The sequence below is a fragment of the Paroedura picta genome, chromosome 1 (genome assembly GCF_049243985.1).
Source record: "Paroedura picta isolate Pp20150507F chromosome 1, Ppicta_v3.0, whole genome shotgun sequence".
Classification (NCBI taxonomy): domain Eukaryota; kingdom Metazoa; phylum Chordata; class Lepidosauria; order Squamata; family Gekkonidae; genus Paroedura; species Paroedura picta.
In genome coordinates this window covers 110,802,998-110,815,735 of record NC_135369.1, presented here as the reverse complement: position 1 = coordinate 110,815,735, position 12,738 = coordinate 110,802,998, and the positions used below count along the sequence as shown (strand labels likewise).

The window sequence follows — 12,738 nt, the reverse complement described above, 5'->3', positions numbered from 1 at the left end:
GGGCATAAAACAGAAACAAACAGATATTTACTTTGAAATAAGTTAATATGGTTAGCTTTGTTTTCTTTTTATCAGTGGGATCATTTTTGTATAAAAAATTCTGATTCTAAAAGCAGGTGGTCACTTCCCAAGTCAGTATTTGTCAAGCATTGTACTCTAAGGGAGTCTTTTCCACACTGATTTACTGCTGTGGAACCTCAGTATATTTGACATTGAATGCTGGTTTATTACAGGTAATGAGAATGGTGACACATATTTTAGGATATCGCTAGTTTAGGGATTCTCAGCATGGTCCGTGTTGGTGCTATAGAGCCCATCAGCACATTTCCTGGCATCCGCCAAGTGTTTTTAGGAAGTGGGCAGGACCAGGTGGACCAGGTTTATGATGGGCCACTGGAGATCTGATTGGCTGAACAGGTTTTTAAGAATATTGTTTTGGCAGCAGCTGCCTTCACAGCACAAGAATCTTCTCTGTGTGACTGAAAGTTAGCTGTGCCAGCCATTTTGTGGTTTGTTTCACTTCTTAATACACCTATGTTATGTCAGACTTCCGAAGGTTCCTGAAGGCTTAAAAAGGTTGGAGGCCCCTGCACTCACTGATGGTCAGTCTCATTGATCCTAAGCATTGCCCAACATGAATTGAGGATGGATGTTGGAAAGTGCACTGTACTTCCCCACAGGGGAAGACTGGTAGGGCAGATAGGGGCATTTATTGGTATAGCAAGAGGAACCTACCCCATTGTGAATTTTATGTACTTTTTGTAGGTTAATTGCAGTTAGAAACTGTATGGTTTGGTATGATTTTGATGAGAACAACAAAAGAATAATTCCTGTTGGTTCCCTTCGCCCCCATTGTGGAAAAGATGTTCTTCATATGTGGCTCCCTTTTTTAGCTTGCGCAATATTGGATATCTGAGAGTCTCTTTTCCTGTTTTTCATTAGAGATTGTGAAGAAGATATTTAAGGAAAAGGGTATCCTCACAGGAGATGAGACAACTCTTAAGCCTCACTTGACCTTCATGAAGCTGTCAAAATCCCCAAAACTTCGAAAACAGGTATGGTTACTTACTCTTCCACAATAACTGTATATCCTTATCCATGGTTTCTCTATCTATATATCTGTGAAACAGCCTGGAGGGTGGGACATGTCCGGCTATCCAAATTGGAATAGGCCAATCAGGGTGAAGCCAGCAATGTTGGCTGCACCCTGATTGGCCCTGCCCCTACAGCTCCCGCCTTCCCTCCCTGGACGCTAGCCACGTTCCTCTCAGTCACGCCAGAGACAGAGACACACAGAGCCCTGCCAGACCAAACACGAGCCCTCATTCCCTCCTATCACTCTTGCTGTGAGGGAGGCAGAGAGAGACAGAAATAGAGGGCTGCTCCAAGCTTCTGACAGAGACACAGAGAGAGCCTCCTGTGCTGCGACAGAGGGAGAAGGAGACAGAGAGCTGCCCCAAACTGCACACCAGTCCTCTTTCCCTCCTACAAACCAGCCCTAATTACCTGCTATGCATTCTGCTGCGAGGCACACTGAGACACATTCTGCTGCGAGGCACACTGAGAGGGAGAGAGACACAGAGAGAGAGAGAGAGATCTGCACCTCCCTGTGTCCTAGTGCCCATTGCATTTCTGCTTGCAATGGGCTTTTTTTACTAGTAAGGGGAATAAAAAGCAAAGGAAAATGTCTCAGTTGTCCTCTTTCCATAGCCATAGGTTTTAGCTTTTGCAGTGGCCAGACACAATAAATATGTATGTTCTACAAAGAAGTTATATGTTCTTATTTTGTTGTGTTTTGTTATGCCTTCAGTTTATCTGTGAACCATTTTATTTATTTACTCTTAAGACAAATCTTAGGGAACATACAAGACTTACTGGAGCATACAAAAAATTTCAGAAGGAAATCAGCTTGTGCTTCATCGGTTACAGCAAAGCTTTTGATGTGTGTATCATGAAAAGCTATGGTTGGTTTTAATAGAAATGGGCGTGTGTCATAGCAACTTATTGTTTTGATGTACAATCTGTGCTACAGACGAGGTCACTATTAGGACAGAATATGAAGAAACAGAATGGTTTCCATTTAGCAAAGGTGTAAGACAGTGATGCATTTTATCTCCCTATTTCTTCAAACTGTATGCAGAATATATAAGGAAAGCTTAGATGAAGATGTAGTTAGAATTGGGGGAAGGGACCCTAACAATTTGAGATATGCAGATGATACCATGTTACTGTTAGAAAATTGTGAAGACTTGAAATGACTACTGCGGAAGGTTGAAGCAGACAGTGCCAAAGCTGAATTACAGCTATACATCAAGAAGACAAAAGTAATGACTACATAACTTTAAGGTTGATGATGATGAAATTGAAATTGATGATGTTCTATTCTTGGCTCCATCATCACACAAAAAGGAGACTAATTGAGATGGTTACTGCATTATGATGCCACACAATTTGCCTGGGCTCAAAACAGCCTTAGCAAGTCCAGCAGTGGCCATCACAAATCTCACATGAGTGACTTGCTTACTGCACCACTTGGCCAGACTTTTCCCAGGAAGAGGCTGCCATGGGGAGGGAAGGTAGGAAAGCAAAGACCCAGTGTTGTGCCGTGATTAGAGAATTAGACTAGAATCTAGGAGACCCAGTTTCATACATCCATTCAACCAGTTTCAAATCACCACTCGGCCATGGATGCCTGCTGGGTGACTTTGGGCCAGTCTTGCTCTGTCACAGGGTTGTTGTGCAGATAAAATAGAGGAGAATGGCATAAACCTCTTGGGAGCCCATTGGGGAGGAAAGTAGGTGGGGGCTCCCTTGGCCGGCGGTCTGTCCTATTTGACCTAATACAGAATCCTAGTTCTTTCTTCCTTCCGTTAGAGTTTAGAAGACCATGGAAAAAGAAAGAAGTCCCTCTAAGCTATAGAAAACTCTTTTTTCAATGGTAACAAGTATTCAGTTGCACAACAATTCATTATTTACCAGTGGAATAAACTCACAAATATTATTTTATTTTATTCTCAGTGTTTGTCATTGTTCATAGCAAATAGGTATTTTGAAAACATGGCAATACAATTATTTTTGTCATGTGTTATAGTGCTTCTAAAGGTAGAGTTTTCAATAAACAACATGTTTTTAATCATTTGAAAATTTAACATTGCTTAAGCAATATGTGCTGACATAAAAATGTAAATCTAAAACTTTTACTGAAGGAATTAGTTTTATGAGATGTACAAGTAATAGGCAGTAACATGAAACATTAGGTGATAGTTCAGTAGAATGCAAGCTTATGACCCATTAAACCAAATGGAAGGTTGCTCATTAGATCCATGGTAAATTTCCTGGTTTGGCAACCTGCTAGGTAGAGAAATAATAGGGAGAAATGGGCTACAGTATGTGGCTGGTGGACTGTATTCATCTTGGTGAATCACAAGTTGCATAAGTCTGAATTACAAGTGGTGCTAGGTGGCAGTTCAGTGTATGCCTTTTCTTCTTAATAATAGGTTAAAGAATGGCAGATGCAGATGTCAACACCTCTTGATTCATAAACTCTTTTAAATCCAGCTGAGGGTCATCAAGATCTAGGGAAAGGAATTTATCCACTAGAGATTTGCAACTTTCCAGCTGTTTCTCTTTAGAAGAATGGTCGGTACGTGCAATAGGCTTCCCATTGCGGAGCAAATCTGATACTTCTACACCTCGGGCAATTAGTTTAGGAGGCATGCCAGCCAAAGCTGCAATATTAGCTGCATGGCTAACAGTGGAGACACCTTCTTTGATCCGATAAAAAAACACAAGCTCATCTCCATCTTGGTGGGTGTCCATGGTCAAGTATTGCACAATGGAAGTGTCTGGCAGAAGTCTCAGCTGTATCAAGCTGTGGAAATTAGTGGCAACAAAAATGTGTGGACACTGGGTTGCTTGTCTGATCCAATACTTTAGCACGGCAGCTAGGAGGGAGAGGCCATCTACTGTGTTTGTACCTTTGCCAAATTCATCAATGAGCACCAAGGACCTTTCAGTGGCATTGTTCACAGCCTTGGCAATTTGGTTAAGATCAATCATGAAAGTGGACAGTCCAAGAGATACTGACTCTCTACTGTGGATCCTTGTGTAGATTCCATCCACTGCCCCTATCTCAGCCTCAGCAGCAGGAACATAGCTGCCAATCAGAGCCATAAATGTGATGAGGCCTACCTGTTTTAAATATATACTCTTTCCGGATGAATTGGGCCCAGTGAGGATCTTGATCCAGCCAGAGGTTTCATTGCTGTCCACTGAATTTGGAACAAAGGTTTTTGCACACAGCTCCATAAGTGGATGCCTTCCATCTTTAATGCGGATGATCTGAGAGTGAGAAAAGTGGGGTCGGGTATATCCATTCTCTCGGGCCATCACTGTCAGGGACAGGAGCACATCCAGCTGTGCTATGTATTCAATCACATTGTTAAGAACAGCAGACTTTTCCAGTATCTTAGTCTGTAGCTGGTACATGAGTAGTGTTTCCTGATCCCTTATCTCACAATGCAGATCACCAAGCATGCTGTCCAGTTCTTTGGTCCTGGCACTTCTGTAGTGCAACTTTTCCTCTGATAAGAACAGGAAATCTAGACCCTCCATCTCAAACTCACTCTTATCCACCATTGTGGGCAGCTGTGGGATTGAGAGCAGGAATCCTATTAAGGGAATATAAATAACACTACAGGATGGAATCTTCTTATCTAAGTCCTGCAGTTCTTTTCGGGCCACATCGGTGAGGAAGTCTGAGAGCCCCATTAGCTTCCGTTTCTTTTCATCAATGATAGGATCTACATTTGGTCTGACAGTGAAGCGATTTTCTGAGATGCTAGCTTCAAAATCCACCACTTTGCTGATTAGACTGGCAATGTAGTGCAGATCATCAGTGAAGACCTGAGAAATTGACTGGAAAAGCTCAATTGTGCTGGGCAAGGAGCGACATGTGTCTCTGAGGCATATGGCACTATAAACAGTTTTATACAGTGCCTGCCAGTCACTTACCTTTGTATTAGAAAGAGTCATTCTTCTAAGAATCATCGGTACATTTTTAATATTTTTGAGGCACTCTTGTAAGGTCAGAACTGTTTCATGATTCCGAGCCAACAAGAAGAACTGGATGACATCAAGACGTTTGTTCAACTCTGTCACGTTGCGGGTAGGCCGCATCAGCCAGAGTCTCATCAGCTTTTCTCCCCACTTGCACCTGCAGTGGTTCAGAATTCCGTATAAACTGAGTCCTTCCTTTTTCCCACTAGCATGCTTATATACAGAAGGATGGACTTCACTTTTAAATATCTGCAGCACACTGTAAGTGTCTTGATCCATATGTACTGTATCTGTCAACACAAACTTTTTAAATGCCAGAATGGGCACTCCAATACTCCTGTCTTCCAATTCAACTCCAACCCTTTTCCTGTCAAGAAATTTTAATAGTCCTCCCAATGCTCGTATGATGAGTGGGCTCTCAAAAGGTATAATGGAGGACAAATAGAGGATTTTCTCAGCTGCTGTCATGTGAGAGGGAATGAAGGGGAATTGCTTAGACAGAATCCTTTGCTTGCTTACTTCCAAACTAAAATCTGTATTTGGATAGAAGACAACCTCTGGTTTTCCTCCTTCCTGGTTGTCCCCCTCGGTGGCACTTATATTGTTTAAGAATTTGGCTAAGGCATAATCTTGCTTAGCACTACTTAATATGCACTGGGGAAGTACTTCATCAATTACTTTGTGAAGGAGCTTGAGGTCTTCACTGTCTGGTGTGTCAGACATGAAATAGATTGAGCAGTCTCCAGTGTCATAATAAGTGATTCCCAGGTCTCCAGCAAACCACAACACACACATGTAGATCTTAGACTGCCCTTGGTCACTCTCTTGGTCAGACAGAGGCATTGGTGGAGACTGGCAGTAGGTGGCGGCCGTAGCTGTGGCACTCATTTTTGTCAGCTCTGTGTGGGAAGGCTGTGTGAACAAGAATATTTTGTTAGTGCTTCATCCTGTGATACTGCTTTCCGTACACAGAATTGCTTTCTCCTAGATTTGATTGTACTTGTGAATTATGTAAACCGCCTGAGACATTTGAGAGCAGCGGTATATAAATATAAGTATAAATATATAAATAAATAAATACATCAGCCATTTTCTTCACATCAGTGTCATTTCATTAGGTATTCATCCATTCTATGGATTCTATAGAATTGTATTACTATATGGATTTTCCTTTTACCTTTCCTAGTTTGCTGCACAGACTTCCAATCCTTTGAGGGGGGAATTTATAGACAGCCTATTTATAACAGTAACTGAATATATCTGATTGTTAGTATCAGTACTGAGGCAAGATTTCAAATTTGGGAAGCAGGTCTTCTTTAGCTAGAACTTGTTTTAAGACAGCTGAGATTTTTACGTCTTTTGAACCTAGGTGAACCTTTTCATGAATTCCTTTTCATACTGATTAATTTTGCTTATAGTGTTGCTAATATTAGCAAAACACATTTTAAATAAAAATTACAAAACAAACTCAATTACACAATTAACTGTTCTCAGCATTCCTTGCTTTCTTTATATGTTTCATGTATGTGAGAGAGAAGATTGTACCACAGAGGGAATGGTGTCTATACATATTTGTATAAAGGTAAAGGTAAAGGTATCCCCTGTGCAAGCACCGAGTCATGTCTGACCCTTGGGGTGACGCCCTCCAGCGTTTTCATGGCAGACTCAATACGGGGTGGTTTGCCAGTGCCTTCCCCAGTCATTACCGTTTACCCCCCAGCAAGCTGGGTACTCATTTTACCGACCTCGGAAGGATGGAAGGCTGAGTCAACCTTGAGCCGGCTGCTGGGATTGAACTCCCAGCCTCATGGGCAAAGCTTTCAGACGGCTGCCTTACCACTCTGCGCCACAAGAGGCTCATCATATTTGTATAGAGAGCATGCACAAGCATATATATCACAAAGGGGGGGGGTGATAATTAGTTCTCCCTTCTTTTCTTCCTTCTTTGCAACCTGCACTGGTGAAAGTTGCTGCCCTAGCTGATAAAAATAATTTTGAACAACTTTAGAATGTCTCTAGAGAATCAGAAGAGTAAAGGTATCCCCTGTGCAAGCACTGACTCATGTCTGACCCTTGGGGTGACGCCCTCTAGCGTTTTCATGGCAGACTCAATACGGGGTGGTTTGCCAGTGCCTTCCCCAGTCATCACCGTTTACCCCCCAGCAAGCTGGGTACTCATTTTACCGACCTCGGAAAGATGGAAGGCTGAGTCAACCTTAAGCCGGCTGCTGGGATTGAACTCCCAGCCTCATGGGCAGACAGCTTCAGACAGCATTTCTGCTGCCTTACCACCCTGCACCACAAGAGGCTCTTATCAGAAGGGTTATTGTACTGTAAAATTCAAGAAGGAAACTAATTTTCACAGAAATTAAATAGGCTTCTCTGAAGATGATGCTAATTGAGATATCCTTACCTGAATTGTTCTGTTTAACACTGAAGAATGTTCACAGTTTGAAGTGAAGCTATACAAATAAGGGGATAGGATCAGATTCTGTATTGCTAATATCACCATCTATATTATCCTTAAAGGTAATTAAAGAACCTTTTAAAAAACAACTTCAGATATTACTTTTCTGTGGGACAATGAGTTGGACATTGTTATGAGACCATATGTTAGACATTTTAAAGGTAAAGGTAAAGGTATCCCCTGTGCAAGCACCGAGTCATGTCTGACCCTTGGGGTGACGCCCTCCAGTGTTTTCATGGCAGACTCAATACGGGGTGGTTTGCCAGTGCCTTCCCCAGTCATGACCGTTTACCCCCCAGCAGCAAGCTGGGTACTCATTTTACCGACCTCGGAAGGATGGAAGGCTGAGTCAACCTTGAGCCGGCTGCTGGGATCGAACTCCCAACCTCATGAGCAAAGCTTTCAGGCGGCTGCCTTACCACTCTGCGCCACAAGAGGCTCTAGACATTTTAGGTAATGTTTATTTAACATATTTATTCACAACCTTTACTCAATTCAGCTTGTGAACCCAAACTGCTGTGCAAGAAACTCTAAAGCATAAAGCACATTGCTTCAGTTTGATAAAACACATTAATCCAAATTAAATAGATACAGCAAGATAATAAAATTAATGGCAAGCCCTTTGAAATAATACCGTTTTACATGCCTTCCTAAATATGGGGAAGGCTGAAGAACATCCCACATCCACTGAAAATCTGTCTCAGAACATTGGAGCTTGTGGTGATGAAGTCCTGGAACAGGTTACCACCCTGTGAGAGGGAACAAAAAAGACAAGTTGCAAAGGAGAACATAGTTGGAACAAAAACTACTGTTATACCTATGATGTCTTCTGTATGATGTCTTCTGGGGGGGGGGGATTTAATCCTGGTTAAATTTATTCCTGAATAATTTCTGACTGAGTCTTGGATACTTTTATTAAACTTATTTCTCTAGTACTGAATAGTTAACATAATTAGACAATATATTTGGGTAGAGGTTGCTATAAAGGTAAAGGTATCCCCTGTGCAAGCACTGGATCATGTCTGACACTTGGAGTGACGCCCTCCAGCGTTTTCATGGCAGACTCAATACAGGGTGGCCTTGCCAGTGCCTTCCCCAGGCATTACTGTTTACCCCCCAGCAAGCTGGGTACTCATTTTACCGACCTCGGAAGGATGGAAGGCTGAGTCAACCTTGAGCCGGCTGCTGGGATCGAACTCCCAACCTCATGGACTTCAGACAGCATTTCTGCCGCTTACCACTCTGCGCCAAAAGAGGCTCTATAGGTTGCTATAGAGTAGGGCTAAAAGCTAAAATGAGAACTTTGCTCTTGAACTATATTAGCTGTTGGAGAGTGTTATTCAAGGGTTTCTTTAGAACTGTCACCATTTGAGAATATATCTATTATTTTAAATTTATTTAGTACATTCTAGTTTTGTCCCTAGGCTTACCCAAATATTGGACTGAATCTTATGTCTTCCTTATACTAAGTAAGAACGTTTTCTCTGACAAGAGAAGGCTTATCACTTAGCACAAAGCAAATGCAAACTCCAAATCCATGATTATTACCAATCATGTTAAGATTACAAATAAAACGTACATGGTCAATTGCAAAAGAGGATAGTCCCACAGTTTCGTATTCCTCCATCAGCTTCCCTCCAAAACCATGAGGCCAGTGATTAGGAAACCTGAATGGAACGCTTTATGGCACAAGGGGGTAGTTAAACTTTGTATGGGATTTTAACTTATTCATGTGAGTTTCCCTGAGACCATTTGGAGAGGGGAAACATATAAATCAAATTATAAATAAATATAAAATAATAGTGTGGTGGGGGAATTATGAAATCAATTCATTTGTCAGCTCTGCTTCCACTGGCAAAAGAGACTCTAACTCATCCTTACTGTGCTGCATGTCTTTTTGTTTTCAGTGGCCTTTTGTATCAGAGCAGTGCTTTGGGAGATCCAAAGGTTGGGAATGTCAACTTCTACAAGCACCTCTTTAAATATTGTATTTTTGCTTAGTTGTCATTCACTTTAGCTGCAAACCTAATGATCAAATGCCTGATATGATAGCAGCAAAAAGCCCAACCCAAATCCAAGGCCACTATTCTGCATACTTGGAGGACCCTAGGTGCGCTGAAAACTATTGCTTGGTCCATTAAAATTAGAAAAGATCTTCAGAAATGGCCCAGTGAGGACTGAACACTCCCTATTTCCATTGGAATGTTAAGAACAATTCATTATTGGATAATGGGGGAAAGAATAAAAGACTATGGGGGAATAGAGCTGCTCAAGTCCCTAACAGCTTATTCGTATTCTAAAATGAGAGATGGGAGAATTACTCTACTTGTGACCTCATCACTGGCCCCAGCTTTATTTTTCTGGCACTGAATTTCATGATAGTGACTGTTTGGAGCACAGCGACCAACAGACAAGATAAAGGCTTCTGCATATTCAGGGAACTTTCTGGGAATGCAGAAAAAATAATTTTATAAATTAAAGACCACCTTTACCCCTCTCCCAAAACAGTATAATGAGGATTGAGTATGTCCATTTACTGGTCTGCTCAAGGTCCAAATATGTTTAATACTCTGGAGTGGCAGATTTCAGTTAGGGGAAATGTCACAATAGTTTTTCTCCCCACCCCCCATCCTCACCTATGACTCCTTGCTATTCCCCAACTGGTTTTATATTTTAAAGTATTATTCAATACATCCTACATTTTCTTTAGATCTTTCACCTGCAAGTTAATTTTACCTCAGTTTCAGGTCTGAACACTTCGAAAATTTGAAGCATTGATTTTATGAATTATTTTGGTTCTGCCTTTCACAGCGCTGCTAACTCAAATTCTTTACAACAGTTTTTTAAAAATGTGTTATCTCTATTTGGCTCTGATTTCTGAGCTTCTAGGGAACACTGCTGCCCTATGCTGACCTGCTTTAAGTTGTTCTACTTGCCTTGACAATCCTTATGCTTATTGATCCTTTCTTTCTCCTCAAATCTTGTTTCACAATTTATTTACTTCTTAATTAATAATTCTACCTTCCCTGCCCTTACAGATAAAATATTATTTAAGTCCTCACACAGTGACATATTTCATTTCCTCCCGCCCAGTGTGCACAATGTGTAAATCCCCATAAAAAAACATTTTGTCTTCATGTTCCAATCAAATTGTATGCTGTAGCCTTTTTTCTTTTAGTTTCCATGTTCTTCAGGCGATCACACTGAGCTGGGCCCGAGCTACCAGGTTCCACTCTTCCTAGGCAGCTTCCTCAGAGTTCATCCTGAGAAAGAGCTTTATTAGTAGGCCACCCTAGAGATAGATATAGAGGCTGACAGATCTAAGGAATTGTTTAGAATGTCTTGTATATACTTTGGTTTAATCACCAGTTTATGAATGTAATTAACATGGATTGTTGATCTTAAATTAAAAACTTTTTCTAGATCAATTCTTAATTAATTTATCTAAAATTACACAGGGAAATAAAAACATTCTTTAAACAGAGTAAAGGACCACTTCACTGATGCGAAGAGTGAATGAGGTTCCCACCTGTTCTTTTAAAAAACATCCCAGCCCCTCTCCCAGGCAGAGAAAAATGGCTTGAGTAAGTGCTTCCCAGGCAAAAAGCAGAACCTCCTCATGAGATCTGTTGCTGGGTGGTACCATTTCAGATGGGAGATGGGGGGTGGAGGGATTGAATGTTGACTTACTTCCCCACATAAGATGCTCCCTGTAAATATAAAGCCAGCTTGTCAAAGTTGAAAGTCAAAGTTTTGGCTTCAGACACTTCATTCGTTTATCTTGAAAACAGTCATATAAACTTTCAGATTCAAAAAGGCCTCTGATGCTTATGGCCCTGTTCTGTTAAGTGTCACATATCAATGTAGAATAATCACAGCATATTTTTCTTGACTCATCAACCTTTATTGGTATCAATCATCTATTTTTCTTAATGACACTGTGTGACAGGGGACATTGCTGCTTATATTTGAACTTTATCCTCTGTACATTTTATGTGAACAGCAAGTGTATACAAAAAGAAGAAAACACATAGTTCATGTGATTAACCACTAGATGTCAGTGCTATTATAAGAATTTTAAAATGTTGGAGAGTGATGAAACTTGGTCTTTAAAGTTTTATTACTACATTCTGTGATGTTTGCTTATCTCTTAGCCTAGTCTCCATTATATTTCCTCATAGTAAATATCTGTTTTAAAAAAAAACGGTGTGAATATCTTTCACTGTTGATTGACAAATACTATAATGAGAATTTAAAGGAACCCTAACAAATTTAGAGTCCAGTGGCACCTTTAAGACCAACACAGTTTTATTCAAGGACCAACACAGCTACCCCCAACACAAAGATGAACTGAAAATATCATCTTTGTGTTACCTTTTATATTACATTGTCAAACAAAATTTATCTTCATGTAAACCTAAAATTTGAAGGAAAATACATGTTAAATTGTTAGTCTGTAAAGATTAAAAGTAATTATTGAGCAAGAGAATTCATTGGATTTTGAAGGTTAGGTTTAATGTCTTACTCTTTCATTTGCTTTTATAATTAAAAAATAGATATTGGCACTACTTTTCACATATACTGGAACAATATAATATATATTGTTAATAAACAAAAAGAGGAATGTTTTATGAGAGCAATTTTGAATACTTCTTCTTGTATAATTTGCTGCTTATTTTATACAAGTGAAATTGCATCAGTGCTGGCACTTTATGAATGAAATATACTGGTAGGCATCCATGAAAGCAATCAATGATTTTTAACAGATTTCCATTCCTGGATCTGCTGTACTATTATCAACAGATACCACAGAAGAAAGGGTTATGGCAGACAATGCTGTATAAGTATGTACACTATTGATGCAAAAGTGGTGTATGCAAAATAAGTTTTATTATAAAATGTCACTTTGTTGAAACATTCAATGGGACGTAGGAAAGGACTATTGAAATCCATACATTTAATTGCACAGTGCAAGTGCTATACTCCCAGGATTATTACTATTATTAATAATACTTAATTTGACCTCATGCTTTTCTTTGGATTTTTGAAGGGAGTGAAAAGAATTGATCCAGCTTTGTACGAGAACTTCAGTAGCCATTATTTTGGAGATGAACTCTTAAATCGTCTGGATCTTTGTTCAATGATTAAAAAAAAGCAAGCTAATGGCTACTATCACTGTGAGTCCTCTATTACTGTAGGTAGGTACAATATAT

At 40.2% G+C, this 12,738-nt stretch overlaps 2 protein-coding genes across 5 annotated transcripts in view; one reads left to right on the top strand and one right to left on the bottom strand.

The window, feature by feature from the left end:
- AKAP7 (A-kinase anchoring protein 7) overlaps positions 1 to 12,738 on the top strand; it is a 106,869-nt gene that overhangs the window by 43,134 nt on the left and 50,997 nt on the right. For all 4 annotated transcript variants that reach the window (XM_077352846.1, XM_077352857.1, XM_077352851.1 and 1 more), the window contains exons 6-7: positions 943 to 1,055; positions 12,576 to 12,723. In XM_077352846.1, coding sequence (XP_077208961.1) covers positions 943 to 1,055; positions 12,576 to 12,723 — 261 coding nt within the window. The remainder of the gene's footprint in view (positions 1 to 942; positions 1,056 to 12,575; positions 12,724 to 12,738) is intronic.
- MSH5 (mutS homolog 5) lies at positions 3,227 to 11,409 on the bottom strand. The gene is made up of 3 exons (XM_077352838.1): positions 11,055 to 11,409; positions 7,472 to 8,274; positions 3,227 to 5,970 (listed from the first exon to the last, which is right to left on the bottom strand). Exons 2-3 carry the CDS (start codon positions 7,568 to 7,570, stop codon positions 3,499 to 3,501), a joined length of 2,571 nt encoding a protein of 856 aa, XP_077208953.1. The 5' UTR covers positions 7,571 to 8,274; positions 11,055 to 11,409; the 3' UTR covers positions 3,227 to 3,498.

Excerpts from the sequence above, each read along its gene's own strand:
- MSH5 (XM_077352838.1), bottom strand. The coding sequence starts at position 7,570 with ATGGTGATATTAGCAATACAGAATCTGATCCTATCCCCTTATTTGTAT. Across the intron at positions 5,971-7,471 it reads TGTTAAACAGAACAATTCAG|CCTTCCCACACAGAGCTGAC; the intron begins GTAAGGATATCT and ends TTGTTCACACAG.